This window comes from Myiozetetes cayanensis, unplaced genomic scaffold (genome assembly GCF_022539395.1).
Source record: "Myiozetetes cayanensis isolate MyiCay16 unplaced genomic scaffold, myiCay2020 scf499, whole genome shotgun sequence".
NCBI classification, from domain to species: Eukaryota; Metazoa; Chordata; class Aves; order Passeriformes; family Tyrannidae; genus Myiozetetes; species Myiozetetes cayanensis.
The window spans coordinates 1-19,215 of record NW_026087741.1 but is presented as its reverse complement, the minus strand read 5'-3'; the positions used below and the strand labels follow the sequence as shown (position 1 = coordinate 19,215).

The 19,215-nt window shown below is 65.0% G+C and overlaps 5 protein-coding genes across 10 annotated transcripts; 2 read left to right on the top strand and 3 right to left on the bottom strand.

Annotated features, from left to right (window-relative positions):
• Positions 1-141: 141 nt before the first annotated feature.
• Positions 142-1,046, bottom strand: MRPS12 (mitochondrial ribosomal protein S12). The gene is made up of 2 exons (XM_050331209.1): positions 797-1,046; positions 142-644 (listed from the first exon to the last, which is right to left on the bottom strand). The coding sequence occupies exons 1-2, from the start codon at positions 843-845 to the stop codon at positions 232-234; spliced, it is 462 nt and encodes a 153-aa protein (XP_050187166.1). The 5' UTR covers positions 846-1,046; the 3' UTR covers positions 142-231.
• Positions 1,047-1,110: 64 nt separating this feature from the next.
• On the top strand, positions 1,111-9,038 carry PAK4 (p21 (RAC1) activated kinase 4). Of its 6 annotated transcripts, none has more exons than XM_050331202.1 (10): positions 1,111-1,273; positions 1,788-1,848; positions 4,394-4,610; positions 5,437-5,934; positions 6,661-7,071; positions 7,160-7,293; positions 7,370-7,496; positions 7,585-7,710; positions 7,990-8,124; positions 8,201-9,038. In XM_050331202.1, the coding sequence occupies exons 3-10, from the start codon at positions 4,410-4,412 to the stop codon at positions 8,354-8,356; spliced, it is 1,788 nt and encodes a 595-aa protein (XP_050187159.1). In that variant the 5' UTR covers positions 1,111-1,273; positions 1,788-1,848; positions 4,394-4,409; the 3' UTR covers positions 8,357-9,038. The 6 variants fall into 6 exon arrangements, with proteins under 6 accessions (XP_050187159.1, XP_050187161.1, XP_050187162.1 ...); XM_050331204.1 differs by having other exon boundaries at positions 2,738-4,610; XM_050331205.1 differs by having other exon boundaries at positions 2,735-4,610.
• Positions 9,039-9,237: 199 nt separating this feature from the next.
• SYCN (syncollin) lies at positions 9,238-10,069 on the bottom strand. Its single transcript, XM_050331208.1, has one exon. The coding sequence runs from the start codon at positions 10,019-10,021 to the stop codon at positions 9,509-9,511; it is 513 nt and encodes a 170-aa protein (XP_050187165.1). The 5' UTR covers positions 10,022-10,069; the 3' UTR covers positions 9,238-9,508.
• A 1,729-nt stretch (positions 10,070-11,798) lies between these two features.
• On the bottom strand, positions 11,799-15,955 carry LOC126648364 (leucine-rich repeat and fibronectin type III domain-containing protein 1-like). The gene is given in 5 exon segments (XM_050331200.1): positions 11,799-12,351; positions 12,353-12,460; positions 13,041-13,476; positions 13,479-14,404; positions 14,846-15,955. Coding segments are annotated over 4 exon segments (1,947 nt in total). The 5' UTR covers positions 14,392-14,404; positions 14,846-15,955; the 3' UTR covers positions 11,799-11,861.
• A 2,009-nt stretch (positions 15,956-17,964) lies between these two features.
• SAMD4B (sterile alpha motif domain containing 4B) lies at positions 17,965-19,209 on the top strand (the record flags this gene model as incomplete). Its single annotated transcript, XM_050331199.1, has 2 exons — positions 17,965-18,207; positions 18,938-19,209. Coding segments are annotated over exons 1-2 (515 nt in total), but the record flags the coding sequence as incomplete, so codon positions are not given.
• Between the last annotated feature and the right edge of the window lie 6 nt (positions 19,210-19,215).

Sequence of the window (19,215 nt, the reverse complement as noted above, 5' to 3'; positions counted from 1 at the left end):
CGTGCCCAAAGGTCCCCCCACGACTCTACACAGTGTCCCCAGATCCCCAGACCCCTTTCTAGTGCTCCCACGACCCTTCCCACCACCCCTACCCCTCCAACCCCCTCCCCATTGCCCCCAACACGACTCCAACAGCACAACTCCCGCACCACAAATCGCCTTTAATTCTCGCTACGCGCTGCCCGGCGCAGCTTCTCCCGCGCCCGGTCCCCGAGGGGGTGTGCCCCACTCTCATTTCTTCTTCTGCACGTGGGCACAGTCGTACTTGCCCCTGACCACGGTGAGTTTGACGCCGGGCAGGTCCTGGGTGCGGCCGCCCTGCACCAGCACCACGTGGTGCTCCTGCAGGTTGTGCCCCTCGCCGGGCACGAACGCGACCACCTCCCTGCCCGTGCTGAGCCGCACCCGCACGCACCGCCGGTTCGCGGAGTTCGGCTTCTTGGGCTTGCGAATCAGGTTCTTCAGCACCACTCCCTTGATCTGGGGGCGGCCCTGGGTGGGCCCCAGTTTGCGGGGGGGCGACTTGGGGCGGCCCTGGCGGTGCATCTGGTTCAGCGTGGCCATGGGGGCGGGTCTAGGGGGCGGCGGGGGGAGAGCGGGGAGGAGGAGGGGGGTGGCGGTGGTGGGGAGTGACAGACCTGGACCTGCGGGCGGACACGGAAAAGGGGTCAGTGGGGGATGGAAAGCGAGGGAGAACACAGAGAGGGGTCAGTGGGTTGCGGGGGCGGGTTTGTTTGGGGGGCTGTCGGGGGGGATGCCCGGGGACGGGCTGGTTTTGGGGGGAATAAATACGCACCGCAGCGGCGCAGCGAGGCCGCGGCCCTGAGCACGGCGCGGAGCGGCATCTCCGGGGGTTTTGAGGGGAGGAGAACACACGGTCAAAGCCGCCCGGGGGTGCCCCAGGAGCGCTCCCCTCACACCGCCGCCATCCAATCCGGCTTCCAGGGCATCGCGATCCGATTCGGCAGCGCGATGCCAATCCCCGCCGCTTGCTCCGCGATTGGCCGCTCTCCCTTTTAATCCCGCCCTGGCCGCACGTTGAGTATCTCTTCCTCTTTAAGCCCCCCTCCTTCAGCATTGAACTCCGTCTCTCCCTCGTTAAACCCCACCTTCTCAGCCCCATTCGGTCCCGCCGTAGCTCAGGCCGCCCCTCCGTGTCCATACCGGGCGCATTAGCCCCAATCCCGCCCCGAGGGCGGTGTCTGTCGCCGCGGCGACGCGGGCAGGGGAGGACCCGGATGTGTCTCGATCGCAACATGGCGGCGGCGGCCGAGTGAGGGCCGGGGGGAATGGGGGGAAACCGGGGGTCTGTAGGGACAGGGAGGGGTCGGAGAGACACCGAGCGGCCTCTGAGAGGGATTGGGGCGGACCTGGGGGGCCCAAGGGAGGATTTGAGAGGGCTAGAGGGGAATGTGGGGGACTGAGAGGGGGGGCTGAAGGGGGGATTTGAGGGGGTGTTGAGGGGCTGAAGGGCGGATTTAGGGGGCTGAGAGGGGGATTTTGGGAGCCTAAAGGGTGGATTTGGGCCCCTGAGAGAGGGGTTTGGAGGGCTCAGGGAGGGTTTGAAGGACCCCCGGGGCGAAGGAATTTTGGGGTGAGAGAGGCAATGGATTTGGGGGGGGGGGTTTGTTGAGGGGCAATTCGGGGCTTCCCAAATCCTCGGAGGGGTCCTGGAATTCCAGAAAGTCTGGATACGGCTCTACCCCCGCCCCTCTCCCTTGTCCTAGAAAGTCACCAAAGTGGGGGTTTGGGACTGATCTTGAGGGAGTTCCATTATTTCCATGCAGCACTTTTCCCGGAGGGTCCGGAATGCAGAGCTGAGGTGGGAGAGTTTCCCCTTCCTGGCAGGTAGGAAACAGATCCAGAAATTCCTTGGAATTCTTCATCCCGTCCTCATGGGGGGTCTCCTCCACTTGCTCTATCCAGAGCCTCAGATGGATTTTTCCAGCGTTTCCTGCAGATTTGAGTCAGGAATTCCGGACACTGGGAATCCTCGTGAATGTCCCGGCTCCTCAAAACCAGGGGGTTTTCCTACAAGTTGGGGAGGGAAATCACTGTTCCCGATGTCTTCTCGGTGTTCCCATCACTGCCCCTCCAAAGAAAAGGAGGAAAAAAATAGGCCAAGCTTGGGGATTTGGGATTCCCTGGATTCCTCAGGAACAACTCAGAGGAAACTTCCTGCTGTGGGAAAGGAGACAAATTGCACCAGAAATTCCCTTCCTCCTTTTCCCAGTTTCCTTCTTTTTCTTCTTTTTTCCTGTTTTCCTTTTCCTCTTTTTTCTCCTTTTATTTTTTCTCTCTTTTGTTACTTTTCCCTTTTCCTTCTTTTTCATTCTCGTTTTCCCACCTTTTCCCTTCTTTTTTTCTCTTTTTCTTTCTTTTCCCCCTTTTTCATCCCTTTTCCTCTTCTTGTTCTTTCATTTTTTTTCTTCCTTTCTCCTTTTTCTGCTCCTTCCTTCTCCTTCCCTCCCTTCCTTCTTCCCCCCTCCTCTTTCTCCCTTCCCTACTTTCCCAGCAGTCCCTGGAACTTGCTGATCCCCTTCCCAGAACCTTTTATGTCCCAGTTCCGGGTAGTTCTCCTTTAAGGAAGGAAACAAATCCCTTTTGACTTTGTGTGGCCTCCACAGGGGTCACCGGATTCCTGGAATTCCAGGATTCTTCTCGGGGCTGGTTTTCTGAGGTTTTTGAACACCTCTACTCCTCTTCCTTCTCCTCTTCCTCCTCCCCCTCCCAGCAGATCCAGCCCTTCCAGTCCAACCCGCCCTTCCCGGCACGGCTCCGGAACCCTCCGGAACAGCCCAGCCACGTCCTTCCGCCCTCCCGGCCCCGGGAATGTGACCCCATGGGGGGAATCGTGGGATTTGTCCCAGGTATGGGACCCGCCCGGTGCCGCTTTCCTTCCCGGGGTTTTATTTAAGGAAAACAACACCTGGAGTGACGCCTCCCAACCCGCCCCTGGCAGGGCTGGCTGGGATTTGGGATATCAGGTGCGATCCCGGAGCTGGGAGGGAGCTCCAGGAATCCTCAGGATGATCGGTGCAGGTCAGGAAAACGTAACCTTCACTGGTTGCCGTGGAATTCCGGGAGTTTTCAGGGCTTCTCGATGAGCTTTGATCCGTCCACACCTTCTTCAGGAGCCTCTTCCCGAGGATCCCAAGGTGCTGCTGAGGTGGATTTTTTTTTGTGGAAAATGGAAAATTGCAGAGATTCACGTCTCTTCCTACCCCTGCTGGCACCAGGAAAACGATTTTGTGGAAGGAAAAGCCGGCTCAGGGATTTTCCACTGCGATGGCTGGTTTTGAAAAAAGATTTAGGGTTTCTGGGAAGGGCAGGAATTACCTCTTTGCACCTTTTATTCCTGTTATTTTTCCCTTTAATTTTTATACTGGAGGTGCCACCACAATTCCCACCTGAATACAGCAAGAACAGCACTGGTTTGGGGGGAATTTGGAGGGAAATATGAGAACGTTCCACCCCGTGTGTTGAGTCAGTTCCTCATTAATTGGTGACTAATTAAACACAGCGGGATCTAGGGAATGTGACCTGTAAAAGGCTGAGGAATGTGGTGGAGGGTTAACCTCCCCCTGACCTACATCCCACCCTCTGGAATGCCCCAGGATCCCTCAGCCCGCCCCCCCAGGGCTGCTGGTTTTCCTCCCCCACCAGCCCCAAAAAAGGATTTTTTTGGGATGAAATCACATGGATTTGGTGTCTAGAGGCACGGGATGCTGCAGCCAGTTCCTCTGGGAATCTTTCCCGTGGAATACTCAGCAGGAGAAACCCAAACCCAGTGGGTGTTAATCGCCCCACTCTGAATTTGGCCATTACTTCCACAATCCAGGAGGATTTTCCACCCAGAAACGAGATTTTGGGAACTCAGAGAGGATCCTGGAAAGATGGAAGGAGGGATCAGCCCGGGATGAGCAGGGAAAACAGGGAATATGCAAAATTCCAGCAAATTTTGAGCAACATGGAAGTGGAAGAGGAGAAAAACTTGCACGATGGATGAGAGGCTTGAGAAGAAAAACCTCAAAAATTGGGAAGAACGGAGAGAAAGATTTTGAGGCAGCAGAATTCCAGAGCCTGGGAGGCAGGATTGAGCCTGTGGGAGCAGATGGAAAAAAAGGAGGGAAATAGCAGGAGATCGGCCCCCAGGAGCAGCAAAAGTGGGAAAACCAGATCCAGTCCAAATCCCTGGGATTTTGGGACCGTTCCCAGAGAGGGATTCGGTGACGATTAATGGGATCACATTCCCCAAACCTTCCCAGCTGGAACTGTGGGATGGCAGTGAACCTGTTCCATGTCCCCCCCCATTCCCAGCTGTCCCACTCACCTCTCCCCGCCAGTTCCCAGGTGTCCCTCTCACCTGTCCCTTTTCCCCCCTGATTCCCAGGTGCCCCCCCCTCGCCATGTTCTCCAAGAAGAAGAAGCGGGTGGAGATCTCGGCCCCGTCCAACTTCGAGCACCGGGTGCACACGGGGTACGACCCGTCGGAGCAGCGCTTCACGGGGCTGCCCCGCCAGTGGCAGGGGCTGCTCGAGGAGTCGGCCCGGCGCCCCAAGCCCCTCGTGGACCCCGCCTGCATCACTGCCATCCGCGCCCCTCAAAAGGTGGGCAACTGGCCCTGGGCCCCAAAACGGAGGGGGGGCCCGGGGGGGGAAGGGATTCAGGAACCAACTCTGAGTCTCAAAATGGGGGGGAATTCAGGAACCGTATGAAGGCCTCAAAAGGTGGGGGGAATCCCTGACGGGGGTTGGGGAACCATTTGTGGGGTCCCAAAACAGAGGGGATGCTTGGGGGTGTTGGGGAATCGTCCACGGTCTGTGCTGTCAGGGAAGGGGTTCAGGGTGCCATTCACAGCCCCCACAAGGTCGGGGTTGCCAGGGGAGGGGGTCTCGGAGCAGGGGAGTGGCGGTTGGGTCCCCAACCCCTCTTTGGGGCAGGCAGGGGGAAATTGGAGGGTGATGGAGCAGGGAAGTGGCTCCTGCCCTCTCTTTAGGACCAAAAATCCAAAGTGGGGGGAATTTGGGTCCATGCCCCCTACCTGGGGTGTCCTGGAGCTGGTGAGGGAGCAGTAGGGACCCCCAGGATAGGGACTACCCACCTGATAACCCTCCCCACACTTGGAACAAGCCCATCCTACAGGAGCTCGGGGTCATTCCCACCTGATCCCTCCCCCATCCTGTGTTTTCCAATTATTTTAAGTCTAATTTTTTGAAGCCCCAAATTGAGGACCTCTCCATTCCCACATCCCCCATTCCCCCACACTTGCTGCTCACCCCCCCACCCTGTCCATCCTACTGTGTCCCCCCATTCCTTCCTGTCCATCGCCCCTATCCCTTCTCCCACCCTCACCATTCCATTTCATTTTTTTGTTGTTTTTTCCCCTTTTCTCCTCGTTTTCCCTGTGTTCTGTTCCCCCTCCCCTCCCCACAGCCCATTGTTCGCGGCTCCAAGGCCCCCCGGGATGGGACGCCCGGGGGCCGGGACGGGACCCTGGCGTGGCTCCTGGACGAGCTGGAGGCCGTGTCCGTGTCCCGCTCCAACTCCCTGCGCCGGGACAGCCCCCCCTGCCCACCCCGGGCCCCCCCGTGCCCAGAGAATGGCCTGGCCCCCCCTGGCAAGAGCCGTCGGGGGGGCCGGGGGGAGCCGGAGCCGAGACCCCCCAAAGGTGTGGCCGAGCGGGACCCCTCGACCGCGCCCGCCCCCGGGGGGCTGCGGCGGGAGGAGAAGCGCCCCAAGTCCAGCTCGGCTGGCGAGGGGCCCCCCCGGCCCCCCGCCCGCGAGCAGCGCCCACTCTCGGGGCCTGACCTGCGGCCCCCCGACATTCCCGGTGCTCCCGGAGCGGGGCCGAAGACGGCGCCGCAGCCCGGACGCCCCTTCCACACCTACCCCCGCGCTGACACCGACCCCGCCCGGGGCCCCCCCACCCAGGTAAAGGGGGGTCCCGCCCCAGGCTCTTCCTCCTGTTCCTCATCCTCCTCTTGTTCTTCGGGAGCCGTGCCTCTGCTCCTCTTCCTCGCGGCTCCAGCGGGGTGAGTGTGTGCCAAAGGCCACCTGCTTCCCTTCACAGTGCCATGTCCTTGATACCGGAGAAGCTTTCTTTTTTTTTCTCTTCCTCACTGCTTGTCCTCTTCCTCCTTGGAAGCAGCTTCTCTGGCCCTCTTCCTCATGGCTCCGGTGGGATCCACCTGCTTCCCTTCCTGGTGCCGTGTCCTTGGCATCACAGCAGTTTCGTTTTCTTTTTCCTCACTCTCAGTTTTCTCTTCTTCCTTGGAACTGGTTCCTCTCGTGCTCTTTCTCATGGCTGCACTGGAATCCACCACTTCTCTGGTGCCATGTCCTTGGCAGCAGAGCACCTTTCTTTTCTGTCATCCTCTTCTTCGCTTTGCTTCTTCCTGTTCCTCCTTGGAAGTGTCCTCTCTGCTCCTCTTTCTCGCAGCTCCCATGCTCCGGTGGGGATCGGGCCATGCCAAAGGCTTCTGCAGCTGCCCTGTCCTTCCCGGTGCTGCATCCTTGGCTCCAGAGCACCTTCCTCTTCCTCACTCAGACCTTTCCTTTGGCCTCTGGCTGGAGGCCACAGTGTTGGCTCCCAGCACTCCGGGCGCATATCCCATGGGATTTTGGGGGGCTGACCCCTCTGTCCCCCTCTTCCCGCAGGCAGAGCATCGACCGGGACGCCCACAGGAGGTGACGCCCAACGGGCCAGTCCCCACTGGTGGCCCCGGCGGTCCCGGCTCCTCCTCTTCCTCCCACGCCCCTGGCCCCCCACGCCCCAAGGCCCCAGAGCCCCCACCGCCCCCTGGGCCAGACCCTCCCGCTGTGCGGCCCCCCGGGCCCCCGCCTGCCCCGGGGGGGCCCCAGCGCGTTTCCCATGAGCAGTTCCGGGCGGCGCTGCAGATGGTGGTGGACCCCGGGGACCCCCGCACGTACCTGGACAACTTCATCAAGATCGGGGAGGGCTCCACGGGCATCGTGTGCATCGCCACCGTGCGCGGCTCCGGCAAGCTCGTGGCCGTCAAGAAGATGGACCTGCGCAAGCAGCAGCGGCGGGAGCTCCTCTTTAATGAGGTGAGGGGAGAGGGGACCCCCCGGAGCTCCCTCCGGCAGTGCTGGGTGGGTCTCAGGGGTCCCAGCTCTGGGTGCCCCCACCTCGCAGGTGGTGATCATGCGGGACTACCAGCACGAGAACGTGGTGGAGATGTACAACAGTTACCTGGTGGGCGACGAGCTCTGGGTGGTCATGGAGTTCCTGGAGGGCGGTGCCTTGACCGACATCGTCACCCACACCAGGTACCCCTGGTTCCCTCTCCCTGGATGCCTCCTGTGCTCCCCCACGTCCCCCTGACCCCCCTCCCCCCGTGTGCAGGATGACGGAGGAGCAGATCGCGGCCGTGTGCCTGTCAGTGCTGCGGGCGCTCGCCGTGCTCCACGCCCAGGGCGTCATCCACCGCGACATCAAGAGCGACTCCATCCTCCTCACGCACGACGGGCGGGTACAGCCTCCCTCCCCCCACAAAACACCCCCCGAATCCCCTAGCCCTCCCTGTCCCCAGCCCCGACCACCTCCGACTCCATTCGCAGGTGAAACTCTCGGATTTTGGGTTCTGCGCCCAAGTGAACAAGGAGGTGCCACGGCGCAAGTCTCTGGTGGGGACTCCATACTGGATGGCCCCTGAGCTCATCTCCCGCCTGCCCTATGGCCCAGAGGTGGGGCTGGGGGGCTATGGGGTGGGCTTGGGGGCACAGGGTGGGTTTGGGGGTGGATTTGGGGGGCACAGAGTGGGTTTTGGGGGTGTTTGGGGTGTCTGTGTGGAATGTGAAGTTCATTTCCCACCTGTCCTACAGCCCAGAGGTGAGGCTAGGGGGTTATGGGGTGGGCACAGGGTTTAGGGTGGGTTTAGGGGTACACAGGGTGGATTTGAGGAGCTCCAGGTGGCCTCCCCTTTAAGCCCCCTTGCCTTTTTTTGGTGCCCCGCCCCCCACCAGGTGGACATCTGGTCGCTGGGTGTGATGGTGATTGAGATGGTGGACGGGGAGCCCCCCTATTTCAACGAGCCCCCCCTCAAGGCCATGAAGCTGATCCGCGACAATCTCCCCCCCCGGCTCAAGAACGGCCACAAGGTAACTTGGAGAGGGGAGGTCCCCACTCTCAGGGGATCCCTGGGATGTCTGATCCCCCTCTACTCCCCCCCTGCAGGTGTCACCCTCCCTCAAGGGGTTCCTGGAGCGGATGCTGGTGCGGGACCCGGCGCAGCGGGCGAGCGCCCCGGAGCTGCTCCGACACCCCTTCCTGGGGGTCGCGGGGCCCCCAGCCTGCATCGTCCCCCTCATGCGGCAGCACCGGCTTCGGTGAGACTCCCCTGTGGAGGGTGGAGACCCCCCCGGCCTCCTCCTCCTCACTGGCACCCCTGAACTGGAGTGGCACTGGGACGTAACTGGTGGGGTGCTGGCAAGGAGCGCCGGCCTCCCAAGTTGTACTACTGAGCTGGGGGGGGGCACTCAGTGCCGTGGCCCCCCCCAGCAGAGATCTGGAGGTTGGAGGGGGGGCATCATCCTGGAGATTTGGGGGTGCAGGGGCTCATCCCAGTGCCCTCCCCCAGGCAGAGATTTTGGGGGATGGGGGGCTCATCCTGGTGCTCCCCTTCTTTCCCATTCCTGTCAGAGACTTGGGCTACAGTGGCCTCACCCCAGTACCCCCTCCCTTTGGGACCCATTTTGGGGCATTTCCCTCCCTTTTTGTTTCTTTTAACCCCTTTTTCTAACCCCATCGGGCACTGTGATGTGGCCCCCCCTACATCTCCATGGGGGAAGTGGTCCCCAAAACTACAGTCCCCTCCACCACACTACTGATTTGGGGTCCACCCTGGCCCTCTCCCCCTGTTTTTGTTGATTTGGGGTTTTTTTGTTGGTTTCCCTCCCCCATTTTGTTTTTTAACAAAGTGATATTTATATCGTTGGGTTTTGTACCGCACGGGATGGGGGGGCCCCAGGGGGGACACGGGGCCCCCCCAAATTACACGTGTCCTTTTGGAGTCCCCCGTGTACCGTGTGGTTCTTTGCATGGGGGACACACCTGCGGGCACCCCCTGCATCCCCACTGGGGGAAATGGGGAATCGGCCTGTGGGGTGTGGGGATCCCCCTTCTCCCCACTCAAAGACCCCCGGGAGGGAGGGCTGGTGACCCCCCCAATAAAACAACCCCCAGGCAGGAGCTGCTGCTGCCTCAGGGCTTTATTGGCTGCAGGAGAGGGGGCAGGGACAGGTCATGGCAGTGTCGACACGTGTCGGTCCATGGGACACGTGTGGGCTCACAAGGGGCGGGGCATGGCCCACGTTGGCTTGTGTTGACTCACATTGGCCGAGGTTGACTTGTCTTGGCCTCCGTTGTCATGTGTTGGCCCGCGTTGCTGTGTCTTGGCCCACGTTGACTCGCGTTGACTCGCGTTGGCCCACGTTGACACGTTGTCCCCCCTGGTTCTGCCCCCCTGCCCGCGCGGCCACGCCCTCACTTGCAGGTGCAGTAGTACCCGCGGATTTCGTCGTTCCAGTCTCCGAAGAGCCCCCGGCGCACCTCCTGCAGCCGCGGCACCGCGCCGGCGCTGAAGCGCCGCGTGTTGCCCCTCTTGCCCCTGCGTGACCACACGCTGAGCTCGCAGCGGGTGCCCACCACGAGGGAGGACGCTTGGCCGGACCACCCACGGGGCATGTAGGGCACGTCGCTGTTGGGCTCCACCACCAGCACGTCGCCAGCGCAGCACTGGTCGTAGTAGGGGCTGTCGTCCTTGTAGAGCTGGGCGCAGATCCGGGTGCCGTTGTCGGTGCGCAGGTCGGCGGGGGCAGGGCACTGGGCCTCCACCCCCCCACCCAGCACGGCCACCAAGGCCACCAGTGTCACCAGCAGCATCGACGCCATCGCTGAGGCCTCCCGGGCACCGAAGGCCCCCTGGATATACCTGAGCCCCCAAGGCCACAGGGGGTGGGCGGGGACACACCTGGGAGGGAACACAGGTGTGCACATTCCACACCCCCCCCACCCCCAGGAAGGGACATGGAAAGCACACAGGTGTGTGAGTGTTCCCAAGGTCATGGCACACCCCTCATGGAAAGGGACACAGGTGTCCTGTGCCCCCCCTCCAGCCCCCTGGGACCCCCCGAAGTTTGCAGCCCACCCAGGATGGGATCAGGACCTCCCAAAGTGTGCAGCCCTCTAGAAAGGACCCAAGTGTCTGGGACCACTCCCAATCCCAGAGAGGGCCCCAGGTGTTCTGTCCCCATCAGGACCTCCCCCCACCCCCTCTGGGAAGGGACCCAGGTGACCCGCTTGTTGTGTCCCCCCCACCCAAGGCCGGGATGGGGCCCTTGTGCCCCACAAGCGGTGGCCCCGCCTTCATTTGCATATTAATGAGTCGACGCCGCGCCCTGTCACGGCACCGCCGATCTCCCCTCGGAGGTCTCCATGGCAACCCCAGGGAGGAGCGGGGATTGATGCCTCATTAGCATATCTCGGCCCCGCCTACATGGCGGGAGGGGCGGACGGGGTTGGGGAGTCTCGGGGAGGGGGCTTGAAACCCCCCTGTGTGGTCAGAGGGAACCCCTCCAGGCAGAGACCCCCAACAACAGACAAGGGACCCCACCTAGCACACAGAGGACCCCCCCAGACAGGGCTGGCCCACCATCAGACACAGGAGACCCCTTCCGCCCGAGGGGCCCCCCAAGACACCGCCCCCCGCCCATTCACAGACGTGTTTCTGCCCCGGGGGGGCCACAGGTTTTTAATGTAAAAACTCGTGTTAAACACTGCGGGGGCCAGGGGCGGCTGGCGGGGAAAACTGGGGGTGGTGGTTTTCGGAGGGCGGGCAAACGGGGGAAGGTTGGGGCAGCGAGGAGGGGGGAAATGAGAATGGGGGGGCTGGGGGGGCCCCCCCAGGGTTATCCAGACCAGCCAGATAGGAGCCCCCGGGCCGAGTTGGGGGTTCAGAGGCCACGGGGGGGAGGGAAAGGGACACATCGGGGAGGGGGCCCAGGCCTCCTGGGAGCCCCCCCCTTTGCCCCCTCCCCGGGGGGATTTGGGGGGCTGCGGGTCTCGTGTCATCTGTGCAGACATGTCAGTGGCGTGTGCGGGGCCCCCCTGGCCCCGCCGGCCCGGCCGAAGGCACCGCGGGGGGGGCGCGCCGGGCACACGCGTGGCTGGGAGAGGGGGGCACACGCGAGTGCCGGGGACACCCCCCCCCACGCGTGTCTTGGGGGGGGGGCACACACATTTTGGGGCGCACACACATGTCCCAGGTGTGTGTCCTGCGGGGGGCATGGGGAGGGGACACACGCTTGTCACAGACTCCCGGGGGCTGTCCTGCCCCAGGCTTGGAGGGGGCAGGGGGAACAAGTTTCCAGACTCCCCCCTCGCGTGTCGGGGCGCACACAAGTCCCAGGTGTGGGTCCCCCCCCGGGTGCCCACGGGGGGGTCAGGGTTGCATACAGGTGCCCCCGGAGCGGGAGGGGGATCCAGGGGACGCTTGCAGGGTCCCGATGGCACACGGGGTCCCCGGGGGGGCCGGGGCTGCGTGCGGGCACCCAAGGGGGCACCGGAGGGGCGTTGGGACTCCCAGGAGCACCTGAGGGGTCCCCAGGGCCGCCCCCAGGGTCCCTACGAGCACCCAGGGGCGCCTTTGGTCACCCAGGACCACCCGGGGGTCCCCAGGAGCACCCAGAGCTGCACCAGGACACCCTGGGGGTCGACCCGAGCCCCCCGCAGCACCCCCATAGCCCCCTTTTGCCCCCACCGCCCCCCAGCCGGTGGCTGCTGCCGAACGAGGGGCGGGGGTTGGTCCCGGCGGGGGTCCAACCGCCCCCCCTCCCCGTCACACGGTGCTCTCCAGCATCCAGTGGGTGCTGCCGAAGGAGGGGCGCAGGGGGGGCCCCAGGGGGGTACCCTCGGGCGCGTCCAGCCGCGGGAGGGAGCCGTGGCGTCGGGGGCGCGCTCGCCGGGGGTAACTGTGGCTGGGGAACAACCCCCGGGACCCTCCGAGCCCGGGACCTCCCCCGGGGCTCTCCCGGAGTGCCCCCCCGGGCCCGGGCGGCGGAGGGGGCAGCGGGGGCAGCTCGAAGGTCTCCGCGGGCCGGGGGCCGCCGTTGGTCTGGGAGCAGACGCTGGTGAGCGCGGGCGGGGGTCGCCGCGCCCCCGCCGCCTTCCAGCGCGCCGTGAGGATGAGGATGAAGACGAGCACGGAGGCGGCGATGGCGGCGCCGATGACGATGATGACGGTGCCCCCCAAGAAGTGGGGCCGAGGGGGGGCGGCGCAGCCCGGGGGGGCGGCGGCGGTGGCGAAGGAGACGCAGCCGAGGGGGCGAGGGCGGCGGGGGGTCCCCGGCCACGTGCAGCGCGGACACGCAGAGCTCGTAGAGGCGCCCCGGGGCCAAGTCCCGCAGCACGAAGGTGCGGGTGGAGGGGGGCAGCAGCCTGGGGGGAGTCGGGAGGGTGTGACCCCCTCTCCCCAAGACCCCCCTGAGCCCCCCCAGAGACCTGCAGGACTCCACAGAGACACCTTTAAACCCCCTCAAAAAGCCCCAGAGACCTCCTCAACCACCCCCCCGGACTCCTCAAAGACTCCCCTGTGATCCCCCTGATCCTCCATAGGACCTTTCAAAGATCTCCCCAGAAGCCCCCCAAGACCCCTCAAAGACTCTCCAGAACCCCCAGAACACCCGCAGATGCCCTAACCCCCCCTAACCCCCCCTCAGAAGCCTCCCAGAGCTCCCCAGGGCCCCTCAAAGACTGTCCAGAACCCCCAGGACACTCCAAAACCCACTTGCTCTGCCTCCTCCCACAGCCCTCCAGGACCTCCCAGAGCCCCGTGTGGGACCCCCAGGCCCTCTGGAAAACCCCCAAACCCTTCCATGACCTCCCTGTTCACCCCTGGGACCACCCAGAGCCCCCCAGGACACCCCAAGACGCCCTTGAACCCTGCCCACAGAGGCCCCAGGCTGTCCCATGACCCCCTCAACCTCCCAGGACCCCCCCTCCCCCCAGGAGCCCCCACCTGTAGACGAGGGCGTCGTCGGCCGAGCTGTTGTACTGGATCTGCACCATCCGGACTCCGGGCACGTGGCGCTGGGGGAGCCACCGGATGCGTGCCGAGGACCCCGTCACCTCGGCCGCCACCACCCGCCGCTCCCCGGGCACCCCCCCCCCAAAGGTCTCGTTGCCCCCTGCCCTGGCCATGTCAGAGGGGCCGGGCCCGAGCTCAGGGTCGTCTCCATCGCGCTCCCTGCGTGGCACCGGCAGCGGCACCACCACGACGTCGACGCGTGCGGCCGCCTCTCCCGCGGCGTTGGCGGCCACGCAGGTGAAGCCGCCGTGGTCGCGCAGGGTGGCCACGCGCAGCTCCAGGGAGCCGTCGGCGCCCACGGAGCGCCGAGAGCCGTTGTGCACCACGCGCCCGTCGGGGCCCAGCCAGTGCAGTGCGGGCGGGGGTCCCCGACGGCAGCGCAGCCCAGGCGCAGCGGCTGCCCCTCGGTGACGGCGGGCGGGTGGGCGGCCGCGGCGGTGACGGCGGGAGCCCGGCACGTGAGCTCCTCCTCGGGCACGGCGCCCAGCAGTCGCCCGGCCAGCGGCGCCGGAGTGGCGCAGGTCTCCAGGCGCCCCGGCTGCGCCACGCGCCTCAGCCACAGCAGCTCGCAGTTGCAGTGCAGGGGGTTCCCCCCGGCCGCCAGCGCCGGCCCCGGCGGACCCGGCACGGGCGGCAGCGCCCGCAGCCGGTTGGCCGTGAGGTCGAGCCGCGCCAGCCGCGGCAGCCGCGCGACGGCGCCCGCCGGCACCCGCTCCAGCAGGTTGTGGTCCAGCGTGAGCGTGGCCAGGCTGGCCATGGCGGCCACGGCGTCCCAGGGCAGCGCCGGCAGGTTGTTGTGCGACAGGTCCAGGTCCTCCACGGTGGCGGCGAAGGCGGCGAAGGCGGCGGCGTCGATGGTGGCCAGCTGGTTGTTGGCCAGGATGAGGTGGCGCAGGCTGGCCAGCCCGCGGAGCTGGGGCCCGCTGAGCGCCGGCAGCCGGTTGCCGTCGAGGTGCAGCGCGCGCAGGGCGCGCAGGTCGGCGAAGGCGCCGGGGGCCAGGCGGCGCAGCCCGTTCCGCGACAGCGTCAGGTGCACCAGCGAGCTCATGTTGGCGAAGTCGGCACGGCCCACGGCGCCGATGAAGTTGTCGGCCAAGCGCAGCTCCACGGCCCCCCGGTCCAGGCTGGGCGGCACCGCCAGCAGCCCCGTGCGGGCGCAGAGCAGCGTCGGGCTCGGCGCCGCCGCCGGGCACAGGCAGCGCGGGGGGCACCGGGGGGCGGCCGGGGGGGCCCCGCCCGCCACCGCCCCCAGCACCACCAGCGGCACCAGCAGCTTCGCCATCCCACGGCGGCGCCTGCGAGGGGGAGACGGCGGTCAGGGGGTGCTGGAGGGGTCGGGGGACCCTGCCCGGCCTCCCAGGATGTGTCAGATCCCACCCGGACCTGTCGGATCACACCAGATCCCCTCAGATCCCCTTGAGATCCCTTGGAATCCTGGCGCACCCCACATGCCCAGTGTGTTTCCGTGGGGTGTCGCCTGACCCAGGAGATCCCACGAGATCCCAAAAGACCCCATGAGATGCCATTTGTCCCATGAGATCCCATGTACTCTGTGTGTTCCCATGGGATCCCAGTGATCCTGTGTTCCATCAGCTCCAGGGAGATCCCAGTGATCCCAGTGACCCCAGTGATCCTTGTGTTTCCCATCAGCTCCAGGGAGATCCCAGTGATCCCAGTGACCCCAGTGATCCTGTGTGTTCCCATCAGCTCCAGGGAGATCCCAGTGATCCCATTACCTCCTCTCAGGGCTCCATGTTGGTCCCGTCTGGGCGTCACCGCGGGGCCTGTGGGGACAGGGGAGGGGCCAGTACGGACCAGTATGGACCCATATCTATCCACCAGTACAGACCAGTACAGCAGCACACAGCCCAGTATGGCCTGGTACGGCTCCACACACCCCACCAGTATTGCCCAGTTCAGCCCAGTCCAGACCAGTATCCCCTGCTCATATCCCAGAGCATCCATGACCCATCCATGGGTCTAATGAGGCCCAGCATAGCCCAGTATGGCCCAGTAGAACCCAGTGTAGCCCAGTGGGAGCCTGTACAAGCTGCACAGCCCAGCATGGACCAGTACAAACCAGTACAGCCCAGTAGAAACCAGTAGAGGCCATCACAGCCCAGTATGGCCAAGGATGGCCCTGCATGACCCAGTACAGCCCAGTCTGATCCAGCACATTCCAGTGTGGCCCCATAGAACCCAGCACGGCCCAGTATGGACGAGCACAGGAGTTCACAGCCAAGTATGGACCAGTACAGACCAGTACGGGGCAGCACAGCCGAGTCCAGACCCAGTCCAGACCGGTATGGTCCAGCATGATCCAGTAAGACTCAGCATATCCCAGTACAGGCCCAGTACATCCCAGTATAGCCCAGTACAACCCAGTACAGCCCAACAGCCCAGTGTGGCCCAGTACAGAGCAGTAAATCCCAGTACAGCCCAGCACAGCCCAGTGTGGCCCAATACACGCTACCACAGATATGTCACAGCCCAGTACAGACCAGTACGTACCAATATAGACCAAATACAGACCCAGGACAGCCCAGCCCAGTATGGCCCAGTACAGTCCAGCAAGGCCCAGGCCAGGCTACTACAGGGCAGCTGGGCCCAGTGCAGCCCAGTATGGCCCAGTACAGGCCGCTGCATGACAGCACAGACCAGTATGACCCAGTATAGCCCAGCACAAACCAGTATGACCCAGTACATCCCAGTACAGGACAACACAACCCGGTAAAGCCCAGTACAAGCCAATACAGCCCCAGCACCGCCCAGTCCAGCCCTGTCTGGCCCAGCACAGCCCAGCACAGCCCAGTATGGCCCAGTACATCCCAGTACGACCCAGCACCGCCCAGAGCCCCCCCTCCTGTGCCTCCCAATTCCCCCTCCCTTCCCTCCCCTCGTGCGACCCCCGGAGGTACCTGGGGGCTCAGCCCACGGACGTTCCCATCACTGCTCCGGGGGTCGGGCCTCGCCCTACCGGGGGCCATGGGGACCACAGGGGAGCACCGGGGAGGCTCTGGGGGTTCCGAGGGGGCTCGGGGCCTGGCGGTAACGGGGGTGGGGAGGGGCGGGGGATGTCGGTACCGTAGCTGGGGGAAGCACCGGGATACGGGAAGGGGGGACCGCGATGGGGGAAGGGGGTTTGGGGGGTGGACCGGGATGGAGAGACCGGGATGCGGGGATGGATCCCGGGAAGCGCGGGGAGGACCGGGATGGATCCGGGGATGGATCCGGGGATGGATCCGGGGATGGATCTGTGATGGATCCGGGATGGATCCGGGATGGATTCGGGTGGATCCCGGATTTGCAGGGGGCCGCGGTGGCGGTGTTGGGAGGGGGTCCCGGGAGGGGGTCCCCAGGCCGGGGGCCCTGAGCAGCCCCGGACCCGCCGCCCCAAAGGCCGCGGCCGCCGCTGGAGCCGCAGAAGCGCCGGGGCGGGGCCGGGCGGGGCGGGGAGGGGAGGGAGGGGAGGAGAGGGGAGGGACGGACCCGGGGACGGACCCACGGACACGGGGATGGACCCACGGACACAGGGACACACAAACAGACCCCTGGACCAACCCATGGAGCGACACACAGACCCACAGACAGACACACGGACACGCAGACAGACACAGGGACAGACACAGGGACACGCGGACTGACCGTGTACCCACTCATGGACTGACACACGGACACATGGACACAGCCACGGACACACAGACACAGACAGCCATGGACGCACGGACACAGGGACTGAGCCGTGTGCCCACTCACGGACTGACACACGGACACGCAGAGACACAGACACAGGGATGGACACAGGGACAGACACACGGACACACAGACACAGGGAGACACGGACGGACACACGGACACACAGACACAGGGATGGACACAGGGACGGACACACAGACACAGGGATGGACACAGGGACGGACACACAGACACAGGGATGGACACAGGGATGGACACACGGACACACAGACACAGGGATGGACACAGGGACAGACACACAGACTCATGGATGGACAGACAAACACACAGACAGACACACGGACTCACGGATGGACACACAGACACAGATGGGCCGGGATCTGCCCTCCCTGCCCTGTCTGTCTCTCCATCTCCAGAGGGACACTGGGACACACTGGGGGAACTGGTGGGCACTGGAGGGGCACTGGGACATAATGGGGGACACTGGGGGGACATGGGACACACTGGAGGGGCACTGGGACATAATGGAGGACACTGGGGGGACATGGGACACACTGGAGGGACACTGGGACATAATGGGGACACTGGGGGGACGTGGGACACACTGGAGGGACACTGGGACACACTGGAGAGGCATTGAGACACACTGGGGGGACAATGGGGGCCACTGGGACAAACTGGAGGGACACTGGGACAAACTGGGGGGCCACTGGGACAAACTGGAGGGACACTGGGACAAACTGAAGGGGACACTGGGACAAACTGGGGGGTCACTGGGACAAACTGAGGGGGCCACTGGGACAAACTGGAGGGACACTGGGACAAACTGGGGGGCCACTGGGACAAACTGGAGGGACACTGGGACAAACTGAAGGGAACACTGGGACAAACTGGGGGGCCACTGGGACAAACTGAAGGGGACACTGGGACAAACTGGGGGGCCACTGGGACAAACTGGAGGGACACTGGGACAAACTGGGGGGACACTGGGACAAACTGGAGGGACACTGGGACACACTAGGGAGGTTCCCGGACCCCGACCCCGCCCCTTCAAGCCACACCCCCAGCAGGCCCCACCCCTTCAAGCCCCGCGCGAAACCCGGTGGGGGCGGGGCCAGCAGGAGGGGCGGGGCTAACGCAGCTGTGGGCGTGGACTGAGATGAGGAGGGCGTGGCCTCCTGATCGACAGAGGGGGCGTGGCCGTCGCCGCGTCTCGAGGCTTCCATTGGTCCAACCGCGGCGAGGGGCGCGGCCTCACTCGGGGCGGGGGCGTGGCCGCGCTCGCGCTGTCCTCGCGCCCGCTCCGCGCTTCCCATTGGTCGCGCGGGCGGTGACGCAGCCACGCCGCGCCGTGCGTACCGTGCGTGCCGTGCGCGCTGACGTTGCGCGGCTGCGGCGGGCGGTGAGTGAGGGGCGGCCGCGACCCCCGGGACCCCCCGGGACCCCCCCAAAGCCCCTCGTGACCCGCCGGGACACCCCGGGGCACCCCCGGCACACCCCCGGCACCGCCACGGCGCCCTGGGCCGGCCCCGGCCCCCGCCAGTGTCTGCGCCCTCGCCCTCCCCACCATCCCCGACGGGGGTTTGGGAGTCCCGGGGGCGACACGGGGGACGGGGGAGAAGGGGTGCGGGCGTGCTGAGGGGGTGTGGAGGGTCCTGGTGACCGGGGGGGTCGTGGGGGGTCCGTGGTTCCTCACGAGGGTCCCCGATCCCTGTGCGGGGTCCCCGGGCCCTGTGCGGGGTCCCCGGGCCCTGTGCGGGGTTCCTGATCTCGGGGAGGATCTCTTGTCCCTGCTGGGGGGTCCCCGTGCCCACCCTGGGGGGTCCCTGTGCCCCGGGTGGGGGGTCGTGGGGAGCGTCCCTGTCCCCATTCGGGGGTGTCTGTCGTCACCGGGGGAAATTCCTGGTCCTTGGTGGGGGGTCTCTGTTTCCAGTGGGGGGATCTCTCTCCCCTTTTTGGGGGGGTCCGTGGTTTAGGGGAAGTCTTCGTCCTTGGTGGGGGTCCTTGTTCCCCTTGGGGGGGGGACCCTTTTGGGCATCCCTGGTCCTGTCGGAGGGTCCCTGTTTCCCGTGGGGGGGTCCCAGACCCTACACCCCCCATCCCTAACCCCCCCGTGTCCCCTCTCTCCGCAGGCTCCTCTGGGGTGGCACCATCGCAGCCGGGGGGCCCTCGGGACCCCCCCACACAGCCCCCCATGTGCTGCCCGGCCCGGGGGGGCCCCCCCGGCACGTGAGGGGGGGCAGGGCCCCCCCAGCGCCCCCCCAGCCATGATGTTCCGGGACCAGGTGGGGATCGTGGCCGGGTGGTTCCGGGGCTGGAGCGAGTGCGAGCAGACGGTGGCTCTGCTGGCGCTGCTCAAACGGGTCACGAGGACGCAGGCCCGGTTCCTGCAGCTCTGCCTCGAGCACTC